General features: G+C 39.2%; 2 protein-coding genes across 3 annotated transcripts in view; both read right to left on the reverse strand.

Annotated features, from left to right (window-relative positions):
* Positions 1 to 27,011, reverse strand: part of LOC145452996 (NACHT, LRR and PYD domains-containing protein 1 homolog) — a 182,024-nt gene that overhangs the window by 31,015 nt on the left and 123,998 nt on the right. The window lies entirely within an intron of this gene.
* LOC145433311 (uncharacterized) overlaps positions 1 to 27,011 on the reverse strand; it is a 247,864-nt gene that overhangs the window by 9,532 nt on the left and 211,321 nt on the right. Inside the window, exons 6-15 of the mRNA XM_080310736.1 lie at positions 26,411 to 26,512; positions 25,260 to 25,406; positions 21,253 to 21,354; positions 20,058 to 20,156; positions 19,015 to 19,161; positions 10,300 to 10,377; positions 10,000 to 10,167; positions 5,917 to 6,112; positions 1,223 to 3,607; positions 966 to 1,039 (exon numbers count right to left, since the gene is read on the reverse strand). Coding sequence (XP_080166862.1) covers positions 3,441 to 3,607; positions 5,917 to 6,112; positions 10,000 to 10,167; positions 10,300 to 10,377; positions 19,015 to 19,161; positions 20,058 to 20,156; positions 21,253 to 21,354; positions 25,260 to 25,406; positions 26,411 to 26,512 — 1,206 coding nt within the window. The 3' untranslated portion in view covers positions 966 to 1,039; positions 1,223 to 3,440. The remainder of the gene's footprint in view (positions 1 to 965; positions 1,040 to 1,222; positions 3,608 to 5,916; positions 6,113 to 9,999; positions 10,168 to 10,299; positions 10,378 to 19,014; positions 19,162 to 20,057; positions 20,157 to 21,252; positions 21,355 to 25,259; positions 25,407 to 26,410; positions 26,513 to 27,011) is intronic.

Below are 27,011 nucleotides of genomic sequence, written 5' to 3' on the forward strand. Positions count from 1 at the left end.
ATCGCCAAGTGAATCGGAATCTTTCGCATGACATTGTTACCTTGAAGATATCAAAACTCATCAAGTGACAATCATGAGCTTTATGAACCCCAGCCAGAAGAAGAAGACCAATGACAGCTTCCATCTCCACTGAATTACTTGGCCCTACCCTGCACTTCTCTTTGTGGTTTTGGGCTTCTTCAGGTGTCTTCTTGTTTGTAAATTCAACAAGTAAATCTATCACTTGTGGTGTAAAGAAGAGCTTCCAATAATCAATGCAGTTATTAGCTTCTAGTGCGGGCCCAGTGAGACCCGGTGAAAACTTTATCATATTCGCTGCACTTCGACTGGCAGTCGGAGCAATCTTTCTCCAAAACGTGGTACCGTCTTTTCCTAACCACCCATCACTGCCAGCTTCACCTTCTTCAGGATTTTCTTGATCATCTAGTAGACTGCAAGTGACAGAACCAATGCCAAGCAGCAACTAAAAGTCGAAATCCATCCGATCACAATGAGGAGATAATTACTTAGTCTGCCCACTATACTTGCAAAATCAGACCCATGCGCAATCAATAGCTCATTGCGGCGAGGTATTAGCGATAATCAGCTAATGCTTTATTCGGAATGATAGTGTATAACACCATTGAGGATTACATGTCTGGAAAGAACAATCCGACCGCACAAAAAAATATGTCTCACATTTTTGTTCGCCTGGGGTCTATTTGACCCCAACCTGAGCAGTCTAGGGTTAAAATTGGAAAATGATTTGATTTCAATCACTTCGTCTTTTGACTCGAATCGAGTCATTTTCAAATTTCAAGACATTGACTGCGTGTGAGTCATTTAAAAAATTGCAAATGACCGTTTTGTGAATTTTATTGAAGTTTGACAACCACTGGGTTACAAGAACATAATTGTATTGCGCCTACAATGTCGATCTCAATTCCAATTGTGTCTTGAAAAGTATGTCGCGGTATTAAACTCACCTCGTATTACAATTGAAAATGCCGTTGCTTGAAAGTTGCAAATTGCTTGAATCTGATCGATAAAAAGACCTTGTCTGTAATGACAAAGGAAAGATACTTCGATTCAAAATCGACTCAAATTCAAACTTTACAGTCAACCAATGTGTTGAGACTTTTTGTTACAGACAGAAGTAATCATATCGGTGGTGATGTCACAGAATAAAAAACTCTCCTATCCGAGATCATTGATTTGGCGATCAAAGAAAATCTGAACTTACCCATATGGTGCCTTTCAGTCCGTTAGACATTGATGTTCGTCAGATTACATCTGATCGGTTGAGATTGCCGTACGAATGTCTTTATGATCCAACTGATGAGCATCGTATGAATGGGACTTAAAATGATATGTCACGTGATGATCTTCCATAGGCAAGGTCTCTGTTAGAAGAGGGACGACGTCGAAATTTGACAAGGTCATTTCAATTCCCATACACATGATGTAGGTTGACATGCAAAAGGTATGACATAATTGCATATTGGAGGGTGTGCGATCTAACTTCCTACTGACCATGGTAGCGTACAGTAGCGCAGTGTATTTTAAGATTCAACACACCATGAACAGCATACATACAACACACAATTTAATAATTCGTTGAACCGATAGCAGACGATATAGATAATAATAAGATCTTGGTTGCTTTCACACCTTATTTAACGTCCACTTGCAAAGTAATAATTATATTTATTGCACGAGCTTTCGGAGCGCCGCTCCTTCATCAGGTGTTAAAGTGAAAGTAACGCAAAAGATTTTGAATTCAAACATATGCATATTGTGACATCATAGACAAAAATACTTTCCGATCAGAAAAATGTGTGCATTTATGACGTCATAAACAGGAAAGTCGAAGTTCGTATTTTAAACGGCTACAGCAAGTTGTGGCACTGAAAATGAGATTTGATAGAGTGTTTACAGTACTTGAATGTACACCCGCCGAATATATCAACTGCAGCTCCGCATGGTGTAATGTGACATGCAGCCTCGATCAATATTTAGCCCTTGGTGGAACGTGTTAAATAGGTCGATGTATTTTTGTTCTGTGGCCTTGCGCATGATTGAGTTCTCGATGTTCCCGGCCAACACGTTGATTATCATATCATTTGCTGAGTGTCCTGCTGAAGAAAAGTGCTCACCGACAGGCTTCGATCTGTTGCATTTAGAAATATCGTGTCGATGACCATTTATTCTCTTATGGAGTGGTTGACCAGTTTCTCCAACGTACCAGGCATTGCCACATCCATTTCGGCAACGAATTAAATATATCAAGTTATTGGACTTGCATGTGTAGTGGCCATTGGTCTTGTGCTTGGTTTGCCCTCTGCAAATCACGGTGCTGATATCGAGAATCGCACATGTCTTACACGATGCTTGTCCGCAATTTTCTACGCCGTTTTTCTGTCTTGAGCGAGGTAGCCTGCTGTTCACCAAGATGCTCAGCAAGTTTCGTGGCTGTCGGATGGCAAGGAGAGGCCTTTTTGGAAATACCTTTTTACATTTTGGATCATTTTCCAATATCCGTTGGTGTTTCCGTAAAATACTGCGGATCTTTTCAGCTCCAGGAAAATATGTAGTAACCAGAGGCACTCTGCGGTCGTTTTTGTCGTCGTCATTATTATTATTGGTACTGCAATTGAGAAGTTCTTCGCGTGGAACGTTGATGGCCTTGTTGATTTGACTTTTTATCAGATGTTGATCATAGCCTGATTTTATTAGTTCATCCATTAAAACTTGCAGATGATTATCCCTGTCGTCTTTTTTTGAACAAATTCTATGTATTCGGAGAGCTTTGCTGTATATTATGCCTTTTTTACAATGCATCGGATGAAAACGGTGAAAGTTCAAAATTTTACCGGAGTCCGTTATTTTGCGGTAAAGTGATGTGGTAACATACCCTTCTTCAATTTGGACGAGTGTATCGAGGAATGGGACTGCGCTCGTCGAGTTTTCCATAGTCAGCCTGATATTTCGATGAAAGTCGTTCATCGACTCGTGAACACTTTTTAGTGACGCTTCGCCGTGGGTCCATATCATAAATATATCATCGATATATCTTGTGTAGAATATTGGCTGTAATTTTTGCGTCTCCATAAAATCTTGTTCGAAATGGTGCATGAAGATATTTGCATACTGTGGAGCGAATTTCGTGCCCATTGCCGTACCTTGAAGTTGGAGAAATATATCGTTATTAAATTCGAAGGTGTTATGCGTCAGCGTGAATCTGATAAGTTCCATGATGCTTTCTTTCATCGGGTGTCTGCTTTCGTCTAAGGATCTTTCAACAGCTTCCATACCATCTGTATGTGGAATACTGGTGTATAGTGATGAGACATCCATGGTAGCTAATATCGTGCCCTTTTTCAATTCCTTGAAATTGTTGAGTTTGTTCAAGAAATCTCTAGTGTCCCGACAAAAACTTGGTGTTCTTTTTACCAATGGTTTTAGATGTGCTTCCACGTATCCAGATATTTTTCTGTTAGCGTGTTGTTGCACGAGACGATGGGACGTCCAGGAATTTTCGCCTTGTGTATTTTTGGAAGCAGATAAAAGCGGCCGAGACAAGGATCAGGAGGCATGTTGATTTTCGATTTCTCATTTTCGCACATATCTAAAGATTTAATAATGTCTCATAAGTGGGCGAAAATGGACAAAGGGCGCGACAGGGGGCAAAATAGCGAAGGGGAAGATAGGAGGCGATGGCGCTTTAAAACGGCTATATAAAAGCCAAGTCGCAGAAATGACTTTTTTATAGTCAACCCACGAAAATTAAGCTGCAAAAGTGTAAAACTTCGATATTGAGCCGAAAAGTTAACCTTTTTTTTATTCAGCCCGCCGGTCATTACAGTTTGTATGCCCATTTTTCGGTTCACAAAATTTGGGGGTGATGATCGCTCTGGTGCTTGGAAATGGGGCGTTGAGTCGAAAAAGGTTGGGAACCACTGATCTAAAATCAGGCAAAAGAGATGACGCGTGGCCTCTATACCAGAGAGATGCATAGAGTAGATTCGTAAAATCGTGAAATTATTTGTTATTGTTTCCGTTCAAAAGCGGTGGCTTTCAAAGGGAATATTGCTGCTGCCAAAATGTTTTTCACATTCTCCACTTTCATTTCAGACAACATTATATTTAGAGCGCAGTGTCGTTTTAATGTGTTATAGTTATGACAGTGGGCAGTGAAATGAGAAATCACACACAATATGATGCCCCGACAGTAGAATGTATATGACGTATATCTAATACAATTAGATATGAGAATGTGTGAAAGTAACTCTAATCCATTTGTAAAACATTCCCTGCAAAATGCAGCCAATTATTTACGCAATGTCAATCGATCCAAACCACTAAATTTATACTCGATTTATATTCGCACCAGTTCCACGTTCTGTGAGATACTTTCACAGAACGAATATGTACTCGCATATTCGTTTTCGTATCAAAGGTAAATCGAACAAAGTAATCCCGAATACTATTTTAAGATTTATAGCACTTGATTAGGTTGGATATAACGATTTCGGATTTAATGCAATGTTATTGATTATAATTCAGTTCAACCTAAAAGAATGCACAATGTACATCAACGTAAATTCCCGGTGATGAAATGATTTGTATCTTGAAACGCCAATATTAAAAGTGGGATGCTGCACAACATAAAACCACGAGTCCTCCGGAGAGGTGGTTAGTAATGGAGTAACTCTACTTTATCAGACTACTCAAGTAGTGCTGTCTACTTGCATCGCTTATTCAAGGGGTTGTCATTTTAGACTACTTCCTGTCACAGTTGTTCGTAAAAACTACTTACGTTATACAATATTGATTTTGAAAGCATCAAGTTGTTCCTAGCTGCGTATTCGTCATCGTTTTCAGTGCAATTCCTATAGGAGCCGCCTTAAATAGCGCATGTATCACGGTGACTGCATGAATATATTTTCAAATATTCCACTCACTTGCAGTGTCATTAGTCCTTTTGCATTAGCCGCGAACGCATATCTTGCAATTTCGAAAGTAGATATCTCCTATAAACTGCTAAAAGTATGCGGTCCTTCGACCAAACCTACTTTTTGAAACTACTTATTTGACTACATTTCAGACTAATACACTTTCTACTTCCATCTCAAGTCAGTTTGTTATTTCTTGAAAATTGCTACTTCTACTTGTATATCAGCAGCAGCTTACGATGCTACTTATAGTTCTCCATGAGTATTAACTCTGACTACTTTGACTACCTCTAATCATTCATGAACTCGTGTTAGCAACTCTCGGAACCAATCGAAGTCCGCTTGGTCACCAGATGTCGCAAATAAACTACATGAAGTATTAAATTTGTTACATAGTTATATTAGTATGTGAAAGTGGTTTACAAGTTTCTTTGACTTATCGTCCCCTTATCAAGCTCAATATATCTTTATCACGCCCCTTAAAGGTAGAAGTACTATCAGCAGCGAAGTAGTTGTGCTTTTCTGTAGTACTTATTATTATATACTTGTTTTGCTTACTCAAGTAGTTTTGTTCGTATACTACCTCTACGTCAACAATTTTTTATGGTGAATACTAATTTTGGCATACTCGACATTGTCAAGTAAAAGTGTATTTTGACGCACTTTAACGATGCCTTGATTCGAAATTGATATGCAAGCTCACAATCAGCAACGTGTGAGAGATGATGCCTGAATTCCCACAACAATTAATCGTATTAAGTATGGAATATCGAATTAAACTAAAATTCATGAATACCGTGTGTTATCACATAACCCTGGTAACGACACAATGTCATGCATTAAACTAGAGCCCATGATTTCCAGCGTTGGTAACGAATTGGACCTGTTAAGTGAATTGACCATTTCATTCAAAGTGATCGCGTTCATGTAATATACCTAATAAAACGTATCTAAGATACAATGCAACCAAATAATGACTCACATTCTATAACTTCCAACTCAGTATCGAGATCATTTGCAATCTTCCGGATTTTCTTCAATTCGTTTCCTTTCAACATAGCTTTTTCCCACCGGTATATCAATGTAACTTTCTTCAAATTTGAGTTGTTGACGAGAGACGAAATCTCATCGAGTGAAGGACGATATACTTCTTCGAATATGCATCTGATATATTCGATCTGCGGTGACAAATTATTACTATTAGTAATATGTCTTACAATGAAGCTTACCACTATTGCTGACCATTTCACCAGGGGCCATGATATTTTACAATATACTTTAGATCATGGGTGTCAAACATATGGCCAACGGGCCGCATCCGGCCCGCTAGGCAATTCTAAAAAATGGCCATATTATCCGGCACATTTCTAACAAATGTCGAGATTTTTAGTACGAAACACTTCCATTCTCTCAAGACCAGACCTGGGCAAAGTGCGGCCCGCGGGCCAAATGCGGCCCGCGAAGCTATTCTGTGCGGCCCGCGAAAGGTTGCTTGGAATTCAAAACATAAAACTTGCTTTTTGAAGGACTAAAACCATAGGCTGTATCAAATGAACTGGAAATTCGTTAACTTTGAAGCCTGTTCATTAATATGCTACGATTACGCTGATTAAGTACAGTACCTGGCATGTCTAATTCATATTCAAAATAAAGACAATATGGCAAAGTATGAGTTACAATTAAAGTCACAAGAAATCACTCATTCAATATAGTTTAGCTCCAACTTCCAACCTTCTTTGTTGCCATTGTCGCATTACTTATACGGTATGTGTTTTAAATTGTTACGTGATACGTTTCCAAATCCCCTATTCGTAAAACAAGTCAATCAGTGCTCGCGATTACTATATGACTCATCATATCTATCACCCATAAAAGATGAACGGGCATGTCATAAAAAGCCGAAAACTGAAATTTAAAGGTTCAAAGCACTAAACGTTTGTATACTGGAGTCAGGGGTAAACCCATCCTTTTAGTTTTTGCCGAGCATGTCGCCGAGATTAATGATTTTGATTAAAGTCGGTCTTATGACAAAAACACGAAACACCTAGTCAAGGGAAGGGAAATTTCAGAAAAACTGCAAGCTTCACTCAACATGAAGGCTATGCTGCACACTGCTCGGAATGCAGCGGTCAAGACAATAAGCTTTGTACTATCGCATATAGCAGGGCCGGGCAACATACAGCCCGCGGGCAGCTTCCCGTCTTACATGATAACGAGGGCCGCGGCCGCGCACTGCGCACTGCCCAGCGTGCCAGAGTGGGGTTTACTGGTAAGTTCGTCGAAGCGAGAAGACTTGCATTGTCAGCATTTACTATGTACTTAATCCTAATGTTGTTTGTGGTAATCATGGTGTTTGTCGACTGCAATGGTCATTTACGCCAAGCCGATATTTCTTATTTTTGATTCCGTAACTGCCAACAGGTAGCACGGCACACGTCCAGGCTTTTGTGAGACACCGCCTAATAGTTATGCCGCATGCATCTAAAGGGGCGCGAAGTCACAGTTACCTGAAAAAATTTTCGCGCTTCACGCAATTTACCTCAAGCTCGCTTTATCTATTGTCCAAATTTCATATTTGAGAATTCTCTCATCAATAGCCATGCATAACCTTTAAACGCCATCACACTATCCGTAGGGATGGCTAGCATTCTGATTCACCTCTTTAATATTTGTGATATCGCGATAAGGGGGCGCGGAATCTTCCACTATCGAAAAGGAGGGCGAGTTTAAAAAGGCTTGAGAACCACTGCTGTATGACAATGCTGATCTCAAATCAACATTCGCTTCGTCATTATCAGCGAGAAATTGCTTTGAAATAATATTGCTTTGTTAAAATACATTCTTTAAATACGATTTATTCCATGTATATGTGAATAAATGGGCAAATAATGTATCGATTCAGCAATCCGGCCCGCCAAGTACTTAATTTTCCTATATCCGGCCCGCCGACTGGAGAAGTTGCCCGCCCCTGGCATATAGGCCTACATTTCTGTGAAGTGGTTCTCGAACTGGGGGGCGTGAAAGCATCTGAAGAGGGCGCAAAGCCGAAATTTGAGGATTTTTTTTCACGCTCCGCGCGATTTCCTCTAACCCATGGTCTACTAGGCCTAGCAGGCCATGTCTAACCTTATAGTTGCACTCTTTTAGAGTCTTAATAGAAGGACGTGGATGTAAGCGGGTTTAAAAATCTATCATGTTTAACATTGTTTCGAATCATGGCGGCAAACAGATATTTTTTTAATTGACCGTCACTTTCTCATTGCCTAACGTCAACACATTCACTGAGCAGCATTTATTGACAATGTAATTTAGAGATAAAATTAAAATACGCTGAGAATGTAGCTAGAATTTTTCACTCGGCCCGCCAACGCATTTTCAACTTCTCATTTGGCCCGCGGAGGAAAATAATTGCCCACCCCTGCTCAAGACAGTAAATGCCGAGCATGTTCAATGTTCATAGTAGAGGTCGACCGATATTGATTTTTACAGGCCGATACCGATACATCGGCACACTCACAAGGCTGATAGAACGAGCAGAGAACAATTTCACCAAAAATATTATATATTAGGCAAGAGGGCACTTGTTCATGCCACAGAAAGCAGAAAAACAAACGAGAAAACTGAAATTGAAAATAATTATTGCTTAATTATAATTTGGAATAACCCAAAAAGCAAAACATGATACAGAATTGCGGATCATTCCAGAAAAGGTAGATTGTAATGCAGAAAGCATATATTTTCTCTGCATGCTCACCCAGTTAAACTCGTCCTGCATGGGTAAATCTGTCATATATCGCCCTTTGCGTCGTAGATTTCTTGAGATTGAGAACACGGAGCATGGAATTTCCGAAATTTTTGAATTTTTTTTAAAATATTAAATATCGGCCGCGATATCGGGAAAGCTCTAAATATCAGCCTCGATAATCGGCGATGTCGATAATCGGTCGACCTCTAGTTCATAGGCCCAATTATAACCATCCGACAGTGGTGTTGAGGTTACACTGTAGACACCATCAGCAACAAGTCAATGCAATTGACAATAGTGTTACCATATGCCTTCCTTTTTGAAAGTGTTCTCGGAGCAGGCAGTCCGGCGGGTCTTTCGAGAGCTGAGCCAAAAAGTTTACCTTTTTTTATTCAACCAACTATACAAACTTGGAATATATTTACCAATTTTTCCGGATTTTACTCCTGTATTGTAAGTCTGAAATTTTTTTAAAAGGTGTCCTCTTTTCAGACTCCCAAAATATGGTAGCCCTAATTGACACTCACTTCAGAGAAGGCAAAAAAGTGCTCAGTGAGTTCACAGTTTTATGGAAAAACGGACCACAAAGTATAGTTATCTGCGGAAGTGGATAATATAATTGTGACACCAAAATATAATTGAAATATCTGTGGTCGCACTCCTTTTGCGCTTATGACTCAACATCTCCTTGGCTGCCGGAGAAACCCGAATCATGCAATGGTGAACCAAATTTCAACGTCTACGTTTACGGTTAAATGGCTTGTATTCCTCACAACGCATAGACAGGACTATATTGTCAGATTCTGACTAAAACAAAGCTATCATAGCAATATGCCAACATGTATCGTCGGTAAAGCCGCTGTTTTAGCAATTTAAGAAACTATTTAACCGGCCAATCATCGTAATTTCGCCAAGTCGGTGGTTTGCGAATAAAGGTATTGATGGAATAGAACCAGATGGCCAGTGATATAACGTAATTATTATAATGCGTATAAGTTTTATAATTGAGTATTCAAATGAAAAGAAAGGGTATGGATTTAGAGGAAATATTTTGGAATCATTTGACTGGTCCGGCGCGCGAGTGCTCTGAAAGTTTGACTCTGACCCGTGATGCCAGTTGAGTTTGACACCCCTGCTTTATATGAACAAATTGCCAGGGATCACGAAGTCCGCAACTGCGGTGGATATCTTGGTCATGGAATATAAGTTAATTCATGTGGAGGAGACTCGTACTGTGCAGCAGAATGCAATGATAAACGTGCGATGGTGGGAGAAGAACGTTCAATATATCCAATGCAACTAATACTGGATAAGTACTACCTTCTTTTGCTGACAAGCTTCTAACGTCTTCCTGAATTCATCTGCTTTCTCAACGTAAAACATGGCATGGATATGAAGGGGAACCGAAATTGCTCTCCCGCGCTCCAAAATTAGTTTGTAATCGTCGACGGGTATCTGGCCATTCACGGCAATATCCACGAAATCCAACTAAAATGCGGAATTTTTTTTTCAGACTTGAAGATAGCCACGGAAGAGATCATTGGGTCCGAAGTCACATAAAATGATAGGTAAATATAAATGCGTTTGGAAATACTTTATGAATCGAATCAGGAATCGTACTTGATACTTTTTCCAGCAAGTCTCAATCATCGACCAGTCGATGTTTTCTTCTGTGCAATCGAGCACGATCTTGCTTATCTGAACACAATATTGGTTTCATTAGGTAAGATTACTTGATTGCTACGATATATTCCCATTTGAATATTTATTTATATAGTTTCAGTGCAATAGCGATTAGTATGAATTCTACGATTCTCCATAATTCATATACTACATCGGTTTTAGTCTCATCCAAGAACATGCTCTTTTAAAAATCTACTTATGAATATGATATGCATTGTACAAACGGATGATATAGAATCTGGTGGTCAAAGTAGTCATCGTTTGTGGTCAAGCAGAAGTAACGCCTTTAATTTCTACTCAAGTAGAGGTAGAAGAATCAAAATGCATGTAGTAAAAAAGTGAGCACTCAAGGCCTAGTTTTGACTGAAAAATGAAAACCGCAAATAGAGTTGAAAGTATTCTAAAATCATAACCACTTGAGTAAGTAGTTAAGTAGGAAAAATATACTTGAATTACTACGACAAGTAGAATTACTTTGTTACTGATCACTAGGGCAATTTTTTTTTGACATGTCAAAAAAAAAGTCAAAATTAGGTCAAAATTTGTCAAAATTGTTTACAAAGTCAAACATTTTTTGACCTCTGTATTTCGTTTGTATCGTAGATTTTGCGCTGTCCGTGAACTTATCATTTGATATTTTACAGCTTGTAGCCTACTTTATAGGCCTACCGTTGTAAACGGACCATCGTCTGCTCATTGTGAATCATAAATGGTCAAATGAAACAAATAGTGACATGGTTTTATGGTCAACGTACCGCAATATCCTTGCTGAAGCAAGACTGCTTGGACATTGCATGGTTCTTATATCAAGAAGCGCAAGCTGAAAAATTGTGATATACACAACATTGTCAGAATGAAGCAACACGGTTTGTCATCAGCAGTGTGCACACAACTTGAGTGTTGTCAGCCAACAAATGCTGCTGTTGAACGTTCTTTCTCCGTTCTTGGCAAGCTACGTAGTAAGGACAGACACTTTCTACCCGAGAATGTAGGAAAGGATCTTTCGTTGTACTACAACAAATTTTAATTATTTCCACCAGAATACGTAATGTAACTACTGGAACTCTTCATAGGGCCAGATTTCGTTAAAATACTAGTTTTTCATGTAAAAATCTGTCAGTTTTTGAGTCAAAAACATTTTTTTCAGGCCAATCTACTTTGTAAGGACAGACTGTTCCAACCAGAAATGAAGATAAGTAGTACAATTTTAACATTATATGCGAAAACACCTAATTTGCATACGTGAGGTAAAAATTTGGTCAAATTTCAGTGTTTTTAGGTCAAAAAAGGTCAAAATTTAGATTTTTTAGGTCAAAATCTTCCGTTTTTTAGGTCAAAAAAAAATTGCCCTACTGATCACTTCTGGATATAGGTTGTAAGGAACTCTTGCTATGTAACGTGGTCACTCATGTTTACCCGAAGTTACTTATATGCTTGGCACGGAGAAGCATACCTTATTTGAATTGTTAACTGTCAGCTTTCTAAAACCATTATTTGTAGCATGCATTGTTGATTTACACCTCTGACAACGCCACTGCTTGAGCGTACAATTTCACTTATAAAATAGATGAAAACTTATCCGTGAAGTACGATTTACTTTTCAGAATCAAAATTTATGAAAACTTAACACAAACTACTGTCTCCGTATCAGAATACAAAATACAACAAGCAATTAGTATTGTAAAATAGGGTTAACATATTATGGAATCGGGTAAAAACGGTAAACTTTTTCCACTTCTTAGTCGGTTGACTATAAAAAAGGTCAACTTTCGCTCAGCTCACGGAATACCCGCCTGACAGTTAGTTCAGTGTTATTTTAGGGTATCTCGGTCGAATTTTGCCCTGTGTTTCAGCAAAATTCTGAAAAAAGAGGACAAAATCTCAAAAAGGAGGACATTTAGGCGTCCTCAGAGGACATTTACAAGACCCAGAAAAAGGAGGATAAGTCCTCATAAAAGAGGACGTATGGTAGCCCTATATATGTAAAAGAACTGCTCAAGTAGAATTGGAAGTAGTCAAAACATTGCCGCTTGAGTAAGTAGCAGAAGTAGGCCAAATTTTGAAGAAGTACTGGTACTGTTTTGCTAACCACATCTATTAACGAGTCACTTACATATTTCCAGAGTACATGGTAATTATGACAATTTCACTCATAATTTTAATAGAAACTGACGAACTGCTTAATGCTTTTCAGAATGCAAATTGTAACCAGTAAGTAGACTTGCCAAAAAAATGCTCAAGTCGAAACGGAAAGACGACCACTTGCGTAAGTACTTAAAGTATGAAAACTTTATTAACCCCATCCACCAAAAGACTGCTTTTCAGAGTACAAAACAGGTTATGCCTACTTACATTACTAGCCCAATTGGTTTAGATTTTAAGCTACTTCCATTTCTACTCGAACAGAACAGCTCTTTCACAAATGCACGCTTTTCACGCATTAGATTTCTAAAAGCAGAAATTTAAAAGTAGCCACCACTGATAAAAACATCAACTAAAAATACTTTTGAAAACTTTTTACCTGAGTAATTTCAAGGACTTACAATTTCTATTTTGAACATGTGTTTTAAGAGCTAACTTTACTTGGAATTGTGTATAAATTCTGTGTATATTTCTTGAGTTTTATCATCGATTTTTTGAATATGGAAATTATCATCCAGTCGAGTTTGCTCGTTTCGAGATTGTAGAAAATCGAATCTTTTGTTAATTTTTTTTCTGTTACGTGTTCTAGGTTCCAGATTATGGCTTTTGCATAATCGCACTCTAGTAATATGTGTACTAGGTTATCTGTACATTTTTGGCAAAATTTACATTTCAGGTTAAGGAGTTTCCCGGTTTTATCCCGAAGCATGTTCTTTTGCCTTCTTCCGTCTCCAAAAATATAAGCGTTATGCGCTACTTTGTAGTTGATGGTCCTTTCTTCATTTTTGATGATATTTTTCCCGCCGAATTTTGAGGCCATTATTTTGCTCCATTTTATCTCGCCCCCTTTCTCCGATCTTATCTGGGTCGGCCTTTCTTTCAGATTTTTGATGGATTTGTACAGGGTGGTGTGAGTCGCCGTGTCCCAGTCTTCTTCGGTCATTTTTAGTTTTTCCACCACTTCGAGTTGCTCGACCCATTTCTGGGGGGTGTGGAACTTATGCGGTTCCGTGTTTTTATATAATTTCGGGTTGATCTTTTTAACCTTTGTGCCTAGCTCGTAGATCGCTTGTTGGTGCCACGGTTCTATTGGCTTGTCCAGGAGTTTTAGTGCGAGGAGTTGTTCTGTCTGGCATGCCTTGACTCTGCTTTCCACGTCTGGGACGGCTATGCCGCCACTCTCCTTTCTGGCGATCAATGTCTTCCTGGCAATTGTTTCGATTTTCTCTGGGTGCCAGAGGAAGTTGAAGTAGAGTTTTGTGGCCTCATGCTGCGCTTCTTTTGGCATCGGTATGATTCTCGCATTATAGATGATTTGCGTGGAAGCTAGTGAGTTTAGGATATTTTTTTTCCCGAGCCAAGTGAGGTTTCGGTCTCTGTATCCGTAGAGGGTTCGTCTTATTTTTGCTAATTTTTCTTCCCATGTTCGCTGAGTTTGGTTTTCACCGTAGTATTGCCCCAGTATTTTTATTTCTGATTGTTTGAGATTCTCCAGATCAGATTTTTGATATTTGTGTTCTTTTCCTGGGTTAATGTGTAAGATTTCTGTTTTTGCCTCATTCAATTTTTGACCGGTCGCACGTTCGTATTTGCTAAACTCTCGCAGTATTCGTTTCACATCCCCCTCACTTCTCACAAGGCACGTCATATCGTCTGCATATTGTTGCAGTTTGATCTCGATTTTTCCGATATGATGGCCTTTTATCGCTTCATCTAGTTGAATTTTCCTCGCGATTGGGTCACAGCTTATGGCGTACAAGATCATACTTAGTGGGCATCCCTGTCGGATCCCTCTCTCTATTTGGATTTCGTCTGTTAATGCCCCGTTTACTATGATTTTGCTTTTCGCGGTGTTGTATATATTTTGTATTAGGCGGACAAGGTGTGTTGGGAGTTCATATGTTCTGAGGATCTCGTACAGGAACCTGTGATGGATCATGTCGAATGCCTTCTGTTGGTCAAGGTTAACAATATATAGCTCTTTCTTTTTCTCATTTGCTGAGTCTATTGCAGCTTGGATGTTTCTCAATGCATCTGTTATTTGCCGGCCTTTGACAGCGCACTTCTGCGTTTCCAGTATCAGGTCCGGAAGTATCGGCCTAATTCTGTTGGCTAGTACCCCTGTTAGAATTTTATAGTCGCAGTTAAGCAACGTGATGGGTCGCCAGTTTTTTAGAAGTTCAGGTCTCCCTTTCTTGTATATTAATGTGGTAGCGCCAGCTTTCCATGTCTCACAGAGTCCGCCGAATAGGTAAGCGTTGTTAAGCAGCGCATGCATATCGCTCTTGATGGTGTTCCAGAAGGTTAGATAGAATTCTTTCGATAGTCCATCGGGTCCTGGTGTTTTATCGCTATGCATGCCTTTCAGAGTATTTAGTATCTCTATTTCCTCTATCTGGCAGTTCAAGTCCTCTTTCTGTTCTTCTGTTATTTTTTGGTCTTGAATAACTCTTATGTATTCATCTTGTAGCTCTGTGTTTTCGGTTTTTGATTTCCCCCACAGGCCTTGATAGTAGTCACCAACCTCTCGGAGTATTTCTGGTTCGGTTGTGAGATTTTGTCCTTGATCGTTTTGGACGGCCGATATATTTTTGCTCTCTTTCCTTTGTTGTATCTTTTGGAAGAAATATTTTGTCGGCCTTTCATTTTCCTCCATGTCTTGGAGTTTGAAGATTTTGCAGAGGTGTCTGGTGTTGTCGTCCTCTAGGTTTTTTAGATCTTGGATGAGGTGATAGGCTCGCTCATCATTGTTGTCTTTGTTTTGTATGTCTAGTATTCTTCGTTGTAGCCTTTTGATGTTATTTTCTTCGGCTATTCTTTTTTGGGCTCTGTGTTTGATCAGATGTGCCCTCACTTGGTTTTTAAAGTGGTCCCACCACTGATATATGTCGTCGAATTTCGACTTGTTTTGATCACACCTTTTGTGTATTCGTTTTATCTCTTCTTGGAGCTTGTTGTCCGCGTAGTCCCTGACATCGTTCTTCCAGTGTCCTTTACCCCATTTAATTTGGCCAGGTTTTCGTAAGTTTATAGTCTGCAGGAATGTGTGATCAGCGATCGTATTCAGTTTGTACACACACTTTTGGACTCTGGCGAGAAGGTCTTCCGATACGTATATACGGTCTACTCGTCTCGATTGCTTTGCCTTGATTGTTGTGTACAGACGTTTATGTGGATTGCGCCATCTCCAGACGTCTCGTAGTTTGTATGTCTCGCAATATCGCTTCCAAATTTTCGCGGCTGGCATCATCTTAAAGTTGGCGTTGTATTTGGCATCAATCGGGTCTTGGATTATGTTGAAATCCCCGCAAACTACGTTATTACTTGGATTTGTAGATAGCTCTTCTGTTAATTGCCTAAATATATCGGTTTGAACTTTCCCGACATCGGGCGGTCCGTATACGTTAAGCACATGGGTGCTTTGCCCGGTTTGTTTATCAGTTAGGATTATCGTTTGTATCCTGTGTTCTCTGATAATCCTGCCTTTTATATCGTATTGGTTTTCTAGTTTCTTTTTAACGAAGATGCCTGTTCCCTTAAAGTACAATTTTTTCTTTTCTTCCTTATCGATCCAGTTTGCGTCTATATCGATGTGGTTTGGGTAGTATATCATTTGGTTTTGTTTTGCCCATTTGCTTATTTTGTTTATGTATGCTCTGTGCGTTTCTTGCACACATAAGACGTCCCAGTTCTTTTCTAGCGTGAGATATCTCTTAAGCTTGTACCAATGGGCATTTAGCCCATTGGCATTCAAGGAAATAATATTCAAGGCCATTTTTACGGGGATAAAAGGAACATCTGTTGCGCTGGTTAGCCTATTTTATTTTTTTGGTTTTTCGGGGTTTGCGGATCTTTTTTTAATCCTATTCCCCGGTTTTGCTTCTTGTGGGCTACGTTCGTGCAGCTTCCTCTTGATGGGGGAGCAGGTAAGGTGGACCAGCTCTCGACCGGTCATCACCATGGTTGGCTTCTCAAAGATTTTGCACTGCTCTCCGGTGTATGCTGAGCCTTTGGGTTTGTCTTGTTTGGTTGCAGTTTGTTCATTCACTATTTGAAAGAGGTCCTCTGGTTCCGATTCAGTTTCTTCTGCTACGCTAGAGTCCGACTCTAGCATGCCTTCATTTATTTTTTCACGTATATCTTCCTGTTTATCTGATTGGTCGCGTTGTGTTTCGTTTGTTTGCTCGTGTTGTAGGCCTACCTCTGGTGAGCGAGCTGGACTGCTGTGTGCTCCTTCTAATTGTTGTGACAGTGTTTCTGTTTTGTCAATTACTTCTTGTTCTTGTTTATCTTCGTTATTTCTTTCTGTGTCTTCTTGCATTTGAACTATTGTAGTTTCTCCTGAAGTTTCTGCGCTATTTTCCCCTGTCTCAAGTTCTTTAACGGCATTGTGTTGCGGGCAGTGTTCTTTTACATGCCCATACTGTTTGCATGCAAAGCATGCAGTTTGATTTGGACAGTTCTTTGCTGTGTGGCCTATTTGAAGGCATCTGAAGCATTTCGTATGATCCTCCCCTGGTGGGTGGAAGACCTTACAGGGTGCTTCTCCAAGAGTTACAAAGGCTGGTATTTGTCCTGGGATATAGTCTTCGATATCCACCTGTCTAAATCCGTTATGGATTCTGGTGCCGCTGTGGTAGATCATTCTGATAGCGACGATGTTACCGCACTTGTATAGCCTGAGTTTGTCGACTACCTCTTGTTGCTCTACTTCTGAAGGGACGGCTCGTATGCTTATACGAGCTGTCGGAGGTCTCGGCTTCTCTATTAGTAAGTTCCCATGTACTGAAGGAATGCCTTTTGCGCCTATCTCTAGGAGGGTTGGTATGAGAATGTCTATCGGCGAATCTTTGTACAGTGTGAGGTTGTAAGTGTTCCACCCGATCTGGTAAATTGAGAAGATATATTCTCTGTATAACTTCAGTTCTGGATGCTTTATTATTGCGTCCAATACCTCGCTTGTTTTGGTGCCGTGCGGCGTTATTATATCTAGAGATCTAGGTCTATGACCGTAGATTATTCTCTCAGTGTTGGTAGCCGCTTGGCTGTGGTTTACGGCATTGGCGTAGGCCATTTGCGAGCGGTTGCAACTCGTTCGTACTGCTTAAGGCACTCTTTGTAAAGCCGATACTGCGGTTGCAGCTGGTTTGCTAGACGCAGACACTAGGTAATTAGGGGCGTCTAGACTGAAGAGAAGGTCTTACGATACACAAGAGAGATTTGTGTCGTAGACAAGAAAGAGTGGCTTGACTCAAGATAGAGCCAAGTCTCTAAAGGAAAGACTCAACAAGTCCTGACTCACACGGTCGAGTCAGGACCTGAAGAGAAAAGACTCCAACGAGAGTTGACTCAAGAAGACGAGTCAAGCTCTCGCAGAGGTAGGTACAGACTCCTACGAGACCTGACTCGGGAAGGGGAGTCAAGTCTCGAGGAGGGAGAAGGTTTGAGTCTGAAGAAGGCTCGAAGTTGAAAAGGAAATCCAACGACGACGAAATGAGAGAGTGAGGAGTAGGTTAACCTAAGAAAAAATTATACCAACTAACTATTACGGTTACTCTAAGCGGCTCCGGTTCGTTCTTTAAAGCTTAATACAACCAAATACGATGCTTACCAAATTGGTTCAATTTGTACAGAAACGTTGGTCAGGAAATTTGGCTCATTTACAACCAGTGGAAGCGGAGTTATTGCAGTTGAAATATTTGGATTTGAATAAAATAGTATTTGCGGTGGCTAGGTTATCATTTTATTCATATGCAGCCATCCATCATGGGATTTTGAAAAGTAGAAAGTAGTTTTATGACACGTTTGTATCACTTTGATGTGTGAAATTGTCATAGGGAATCGAAATCGCCATGAACGTAGCTGTTGAATCTTCTTTTCAAGATTGTTGCTACTAATGATGCTACTAATAATTTCGCGTTAGTCGCAGACACTCTTCTTGCAATTTCGAAAAGTGGCCACATCCGATGAACTGCCAAATATTCGCTAATTCTACCTGTAATAGGGTACAAATTTACACCAACCCTTCAACTTTGACTCGATTAGCCTAGGCTGACTACTTGGACCACTTGTGCGTGCATTCGAGTCTCGGCTAAAAATATTGGAGACGCAAATTCAGTAGACATTGGGAATAAAAGTTTTAAGTTGAAACATGCGTCTTACTGCACTGCGCATTCTCTCGTCACTAAAATATCAAATTCAATATCTTATCCGCCTTTCGTATTAATTGGTCCTATTAACACGAAGGAATTAGTAAAACACCATATTCCGCACTACTTGCATTGCAACAGATGAATTATTATAAATTCAAGCGCGCACAAAAATGCGTTCCGTTACTTATTTTTGTTGGATATTCAGATATTGATTGCTTGATTACCAACTGGCAGGTAGGGTACAGATGAAAGTAGAAGATAATCAAATAGTGGAATCGGTCGAGAATGAATTAACATTGACGTTTACAGCAAACTTAAAACTATGTAAATTGTATAGAAAAAAATAACTGTAACCAACCTTTTCTATTCTATACTCTGATATCTTCCGCAAACCAACCTCTTGGGCGACCAGTTTTTCAATCAATTTGACAAATGTTGCATCGAAAAGGTCGCCGACATATTTCAATGCTACCGCGGAAACCGTTTTGAAAGATAGACTGGAATCCTGTGAAAATAAAGTGTTGTCAACTACGTCACAATCATCCAACAACAACCCTGAGATATACGTCCAAGCATGAGACATGAATCATGACTACTGCGGACAAGGCGATGGGATCGCGTTATCAAAACATATCTTGCGAAAAGAGCAGACTGAATTTGCCTGCATGAACCACGAATCCGTTACATGAATTATATTGACCTAGACATTCGTGGAAATATATTACTCCCTTCACATCTATTTTGCTCGAAGCATAACAAGGACCCTCCCAAAAACAGCTCTTCATCTTGGTCCCTCTCTCTCTCTCTCTCTCTCTCCCTCGCTCGCTCGCTCTCTCTGTCTCTTATTGGAAGTACGTGATACTTTTCCATTGTATTGCAATCGTGTAGTTATATGAATTAAATAAATTTTAAGATAATTTATTTTGATATATTTGAATTGAGAAAAATTAACTATTCGATTCCAACTCGCACTGGTAGGCACGATAATGATGGTGTCAAGTATAAATATTGCTTGTCTGTTGAAAATTGCGATAAAATAACCGCAATCCATCGATTTTTAATGGATGTAATCGAAAATCCTGAATGTACTTGAAAATCGACGTACAGTGTCGACAATTTTTTTTTGAATAAATTTCAGTAGGCAAAAAACTCATTACTTATAATAATAATAATAATAATAAGTTGTTATCTTACTATTCTCAACAATAGCATCTCGTCTTCATGACGCTCATGCTTACGCCATAAGCTACAGACTGGCTATACTAGACCGAAAAGCCATCGCTTCACGTGTCTAGTGTTGTTTATAGCTTGATGCATAGTAAAGTCAGTAAAATGATCATAATTTTAGTACAATCATTAGTATGAACTCGTTATTGAAGTTAAATTATCTTGATATCCAACCTTGATGTCGAAATGCCCTTCCATCCCGCCACTTATCTTGATGACATCTTCTTCATTCTTCAGTTCAACATTTCGTCCATCTACACTCAGCTTGACAACCTGAATATTGTTCACATGTGAAACTTGATATCGTGCATTGTATCGCTATTCCAACAAATATCTTGACGTCATATCACACATATAGTGACGACCGCAGCATCATCATCATCCGCTATACGTCATCGACACGAGCTACTGATTTTACTGGCGTGTATGCTGGTCGTAGCATTTTGCGACATTTGCGATCCGGAATCCCCAAAAACACTCGTCTATATGACGTAAGAAGTATATTGGCAGAATCAGGAGAAATATTATACCGATTTATACACCCGAAAGCGCCCGAAACCGTATTCCTGCATTTAAACGAATTCACGAGCGATTTTAGTATTTTCAATCGGAACGCGAAATTGGACAGTTTGCCATTGTGAGCATGTATTTCAAAATAATATGGAAACCATGGTGACTCCTATAATACAGAGCAAATAAAGAAATGAAGCCCAGAACGTTGTTATAATCAGCAAACAATTTTGCGATGCGATGTCAGACCTCATTGTGGTGGCCTATTACTAATCAGATGTGCGTTTTCGTGATCAAGAGATCGTCAGTTGCGTACTACTTGATGTCGACATGCGCACTTCGGCATTGCCGCGATGCTAGCAATGCCACTTGCTACTTACGCACAGCGTTTTGCAGTGGCACGTGGCGTTTGCTTACCTAAAAGGGCCTTGGTTATTCAAAATATCGATGCAAGTATTCTGAATCAATTCTGTTTCTTGACCGGAGACGTGATGCGCTCCAATAAACTTGATTGCCAGAAAACTGTGTGGTATCGAACACATCAGTATCGAATTTCAAATAATTGGATAAATGAGGTCGTGACATGCGCTCAGGTGTCGTTTCGCTGCCTTTACGCTACGTAATCCACTATTTCACTAAAGTCGATTGCATGCATTGGTACTAATTAGACAGAGCGGATATTAAAATGTCGAATAAGCGGTTAAATACTGTACGACTTGTGAATGGGATGTATACAAATGTGTTCTCGCTCGACTATGACGTAAGCGATCATGAGCGATTGTAACGTCACAAGTCTCCGCAACCCACATAAAATTATAGCTGCAGTTAGTACACAACTAAATCCTAGAATCGATCTCACTTCCCAATCCAATTTTCCAGATAGCGATCCAATCCGACGATGCCCGAGAAGTGAACGTAGCGCTGTTGCTGAGACGTTGCCACGCAAATCCACTTCCTTCAGCTGGAACGATTGAAATATTTTATGAAACGTTGAAGAGAACTTAGTTTGAAAATAAGTATGAAATAAAGTGACAAAAATAAAATCACCAAGCCGTAATCTATTTAGGTTACTGTCGGTGGATCTTCGATATAGCCTACATTACAAAGCGATATTCGTAGATCATGATATCGGTAATATCACATTCACTATGGGCTTGTACTCAGGGAATATGAGTGATTTTGAGATTTACATAATTGTAGCGCGTCCAATAGTCGATAGGTAGGCCATTATCGCAGATACAATCGTAGACCTATTCGTGATTCAAATATGTATTCAAAAACGTATCTTTTTCGTGCTCGGCGACAAGTCACACTTCTCGGGGTGATTATCGTTTTCGCGCATTAGATATCGCTTCTGCATTCGATAAATTCACACCGATAAAAATCAAAATCATTCCATATTCCGACAGACGAACGATCAACTTTTATACAAACGGCTCATCGTGGCACTAGCGAGATTGCTGTCCGATTGAACTAATTGCTTTCGGAGTGGTCTCGAAATTAATGATGACTAGGGAGATTTTTTTACCTTATTAGCGCGAGATTTTGACCTGAAATTTCAAAATTTCGACGTTTTTTTAACTTAAAAAACTTGCGTACACTGCTGGTGACACAGCGTGTTGTTTCATTCTGACAATGTTGTCTACATCGCAATTTTATTCATGCGCTTCTTGATATAAGAACCAATACCCACGCAGTCTTGCTTCAGTTAGGATATTGCGGTACGTTGAGCATAACACCATTTCAATCTATTTGTTTCATTTGACCGCTTATGATTCACAATGAACAGTCAATGAGACGTCTACAATGTCAGGCCTAAAAAATGGGCTACAAGATGTAAAATGATAAGCTCACCGACAGCGCAAACATCTATGATACAAACGAAATGCAAAAACTTTTTGACATTGCAAACAATTTTGACAATTTTTATACCTAACGCTACAATTTTAACAAAATATTGACCTTTTTTGCAATATCAAAAAATCGCCCTAGTCATAAAATATGTTGAATGGTCTTGAATAGTTGGTACCACCTCTGATGTAGATACCGAATACCAGTACCAGCACCACAAGAGAAAACGAATTAGCACAGTCCGTTATTGCACACCCGAGAACTCACATCTGATACATCCGACACCATTGTCTTACAAAACTGATTGCTTGGATGAAATTTGATCGCGCGAGAAAACATAAGCAGCATGGATCAACTGAAACCCCGACGTTCGACGAAGCCGTGTATTGTTACTTTTAATGTTATCGCTGTCGATATTACTGCATTTGACTGGGCAGAAGTGACGAATAACACTGGTCAATAAAATGAAAAAAAAATTTTTGCAGGACATCTAAGAGTCATTTCTGGGGTTTTCAAGGTTACTGATTACGAATATCAAATTCGTTTTTTCAGATTGACTTTAGTTTAGAAAATACTTATACCCCTGAAAAAAAAGCCCAAATTACTGTATTTACCTCCTAAATATTTCACTTGGTAATAAGTAAATCGCAGCGTTTTTACTTTTGTACTGCCCATAAATAGAGAAAAGACTATGAAGAACGCTCATGTCGTCCTCAGTTATTCATTCAATATGAGCATGACCTGCTGTGAGATCTTTGTTTGTCAAAAAAAAACAGTTTGTCAAGCCTAAAAATTGTACTTTTGCACAACAGAACCACTTGAGTAAGTAGTGCAAGTAAGCAGAATATGTTTGAGTACTTCGGAAAAGTAGGTGGTTAATATGACAATTCCACTTATAAAATGATGAAAACTTATCCTAACATAGGGTTGCCATACGTCTTCCTTTTCGAGGTTTTTGAAAATATCCTCCGAGGACGCCAAAATGTCCTCTTTTATTGGCAAATCGTCCTCCTTTATAACTTTTACAGCTAAGATAATGTATAGATTTGAGTGAAAATGGGCATAAATGACGCTAAATAGGAAATTCGTGATTCGATCGAAAGTAACGATATTTTTTTTTAGTCAACCCACCAAATTAATTTTTAAATAGGCTGGTGCATTGCATCATACCGATTCGTTTCAATGTTTTTAGGTTTCGTATTCTATCCTCTCATTTGGCTGATAAATAGACTGAGGCTATACAGTTACTTATAGGTAGTTTAGCAGTTCTAAGCATGCGTGTGCACTGTGCAGTATGACGCCTTTTTGCATGTGTATTTAACTGTATAGCTTATTCGTCCCTCCAATCAAAATAAATGGCAACTTTCAAGCAGCTATCAGAACGCAATGACATAATATATGCCTCGTACTGCGTAAAATCAACTTGACTTGGATTATGACTTGACTCGTGACTTGACTTGACTTGACTCGAGTCACCTCCAACGATCGAGTGACTTGACTTGACTCGAGTCACCTTCAAAAATCGATTCACTTGACTTGAGTCGAGTCAAAATATGCAATGACTCGAGATGACTCGTGACTCGAAGGTAGTGACTTGATCCCAACACTGATATGATTTTGAAAAGGTAAAATTAGTTTTATGATACGCTTGTATGACTTTGATGCGTGGAATTTTCATAGGAAATCGCCATCAACGTAACTGTTGAATCCATTTTTCACGATTGTTCCTACTTGCGACGCTACTAATCATTATGCGTTAGACGCCTCTTGCAATTTAAAACGTAGCCACAGCCGATAATCCGCCGAATATTTGCGGTCCCTCCACCGAAACTATTTTCAGAATTACTTACTTGAGTACTTTTCCGATCTTTGGTTTGCTACTTCCACTTGAAGTAGTTATACAAGACTTGTAAGCAGTTGATTGTACTTGTGATTGCACATTAGGGGCGTTCAATCTTACAGGTTACTTGATAAAATTGTTACGTTACCTAATTAAAGGCTGAACACCAAATGTGGTTCAATTTTAACCAGTAGCCGCATTGCTACAAGAGAAGAAAGTTTTGTATTTATTATGTAAAAATATATAAAACAACGAAAATTTTCTGTTCACCCCATCATATTGCTAGGTTTTGTGCAAAAACGTTGGTCAGCAAATTTGGCTCATTTCCAACCAGTGGAAACGGAGTTATTGCAGTTGAAATATTTGGATTTGAATAAAATAGTATTTACGGTGGCTAGGTTATCATTTAATTCATATGCAGCCATCCTTCATGGGATTTTGAAAAGTAGAAAGTAGTTTTATGACACGTTTGAATCACTTTGATTTATGAAATCGTCATAGGAAATCGAAATCGCCATCAACGTAACTGTTGAATCTACTTTTCAAGATTGTTGCAACTAATGACGCTACTAATAATTTCGCGTTAGTCGCAGAGACTCTTCTTGCAATTTCGAAAAGTGACCACATCCGATGGACTGCCAAATATTCGCTAATTCTACCTGTAATAGGGTACAAATTTACACCAACCCTTCGACTTTGACTCGATTAGCCTAGGCTGACTACTTGGACCACTTGTGCGTGCATTCGAGTCTCGGCTAAAAATATTTGAGACGCAAATTCAGCAGACATTGGGAATAAAAGTTTTAAGTTGAAACATGCGTCTTACTGCACTGCGCATTCTCTCTCGTCACTAAAATATCAAATTCAATATCTTATCCGCCTTTCGTATTAATTGGTCCTATTAACACGAAGGAATTAGTAAAACACCATATTCCGCACTACTTGCATTGCGACAGATGAATTATGATAAATTCAAGCGCGCACAAAAATGCGTTCCGTTACTTATTTTTGTTGGATATTCAGATATTGATTGCTTGATTACCAACTGGCAGGTAGGGTACAGATGAAAGTAGAAGAAAATCAAACAGTGGAATCGGTCAAGAATGAATCAACATTGACCTTTACAGCAAACTTAAAACTATATAAATTGTATAAGAAAAATAACTGTAACCAACCTTTTCTATTCTATACTCTGATATCTTCCGCAAACCAACCTCTTGGGCGACCAGTTTTTCAATCAATTTGACAAATGTTGCATCGAAAAGGTCGCCGACATATTTCAATGCTACCGCGGAAACCGTTTTGAAAGATAGACTGGAATCCTGTGAAAATAAAGTGTTGTCAACTACGTCACAATCATCCAACAACAACCCTAAGATATACGTCCAAGCATGAGACATGAATCATGACTACTGCGGACAAGGCGATGGGATCGCGTTATCAAAACATATCTTGCGAAAAGAGCAGACTGAATTTGCCTGCATGAACCACGAATCCGCTACATGAATTATATTGACCTAGACATTCGTGGAAATATATTACTCCCTTCACATCTATTTTGCTCGAAGCATAGCAAGGACCCTCCCCAAAAACAGCTCTTCATCTTGGTCCCTCTCTCTCTCTCTCCCTCGCTCGCTCGCTCTCTCTCTCTCTTATTGGAAGCACGTAATACTTTGTTTCATTGTATTGCAATCGTGTAGTTATATGAATTAAATAAATTTGAATATAATATAATTTTATATATTTGAATTGAGAAAAATTAATTATTTAATTCCAACCCGCACTCATCTCACTGGTAGGCACGATAATGATGGTGCCAAGTACCGCTTACTGCCACAATAGCGTTTTACATAAATCAAAGCAAAAATGCTTCCAGAATATACCTTGAACGCCCCCGCCACCACCACATAATATTTCGGTGAACAGTTCAGAATATTTAAAAAATATTGCTTGTCTGTTGAAAATTGTGATAAAATAACCGTAATCCTTCGATTTTTAATGGATGTAATCGAAAATCCTGAATGTACTTGAAAATCAAAGTACAGTGCCGAATTTTTTTTCTAAATTCAGTGGGCAAAAATCTCGTTACTTAGAAAATCATCACAAGCTGCAAGCTTACTATTCTTAACAAAAGCATATCGTCCTCATGACGCTCATAATGACGTCATAAGCTACAGACTGGCTATACTAGACCTCAAAGTCATCGCTTCGTGTGCCAAGTGTTGTTTACAGCTTGATGCATAGTAAAGTCGCTAAAATGACTGCAATTTCAGTCCAATCATTAGTATGGACTCGTTATCGAAGGTGAATCAACTTGATATCCAACCTTGAAGTCAAGGTGACCTTCAATCCCGTCACCACTTATCTTGATGACATCTTTTTCGTTCTTCAATTCAACATCCCCTCCATCTACAGTCAGATTGACCACCTGAATATTGTTCACATATGAAACTTGAGATCGTGCATTGTATCGCTATTCCACCAAATATCTTGACGTCATATCACACATATAGTGACGACCGCAGCATCATCGATCATCATCTGCTATACGTTATCGACACGGGTCACTGATTTTACTGTCGTTTATGCTGGTGGTGGCCTTTTGCGACAATTGCGACCCGATATCCCCGAAAACACTCATTTATATGAGATAAGAAGTATATTGGCGGAATCAGTTATTTTGGTCAATATAGTTGATCGTAAGCACCCGGAACCGTTTTCCTGCATTGACACGAATTCACGAACGATTTTTATCTTTTTAATCGGAGCGCAAAATTGGACAGTTTGCTATTGTGAGCATGTACTTCAAAATACCATGAACATCATAGTGACTGCCATAATACAAGGGAAACAAAACATTGCAGTCCAAAACGCTGTTATAATTAGATCTGGGCACAATAATTCGAGTGTTCGAATCTGAATCGAGT

The sequence above is a fragment of the Botryllus schlosseri genome, chromosome 1 (assembly GCF_051294905.1).
Source record: "Botryllus schlosseri isolate E-star chromosome 1, Bs_hap1, whole genome shotgun sequence".
Taxonomy (NCBI): domain Eukaryota; kingdom Metazoa; phylum Chordata; class Ascidiacea; order Stolidobranchia; family Styelidae; genus Botryllus; species Botryllus schlosseri.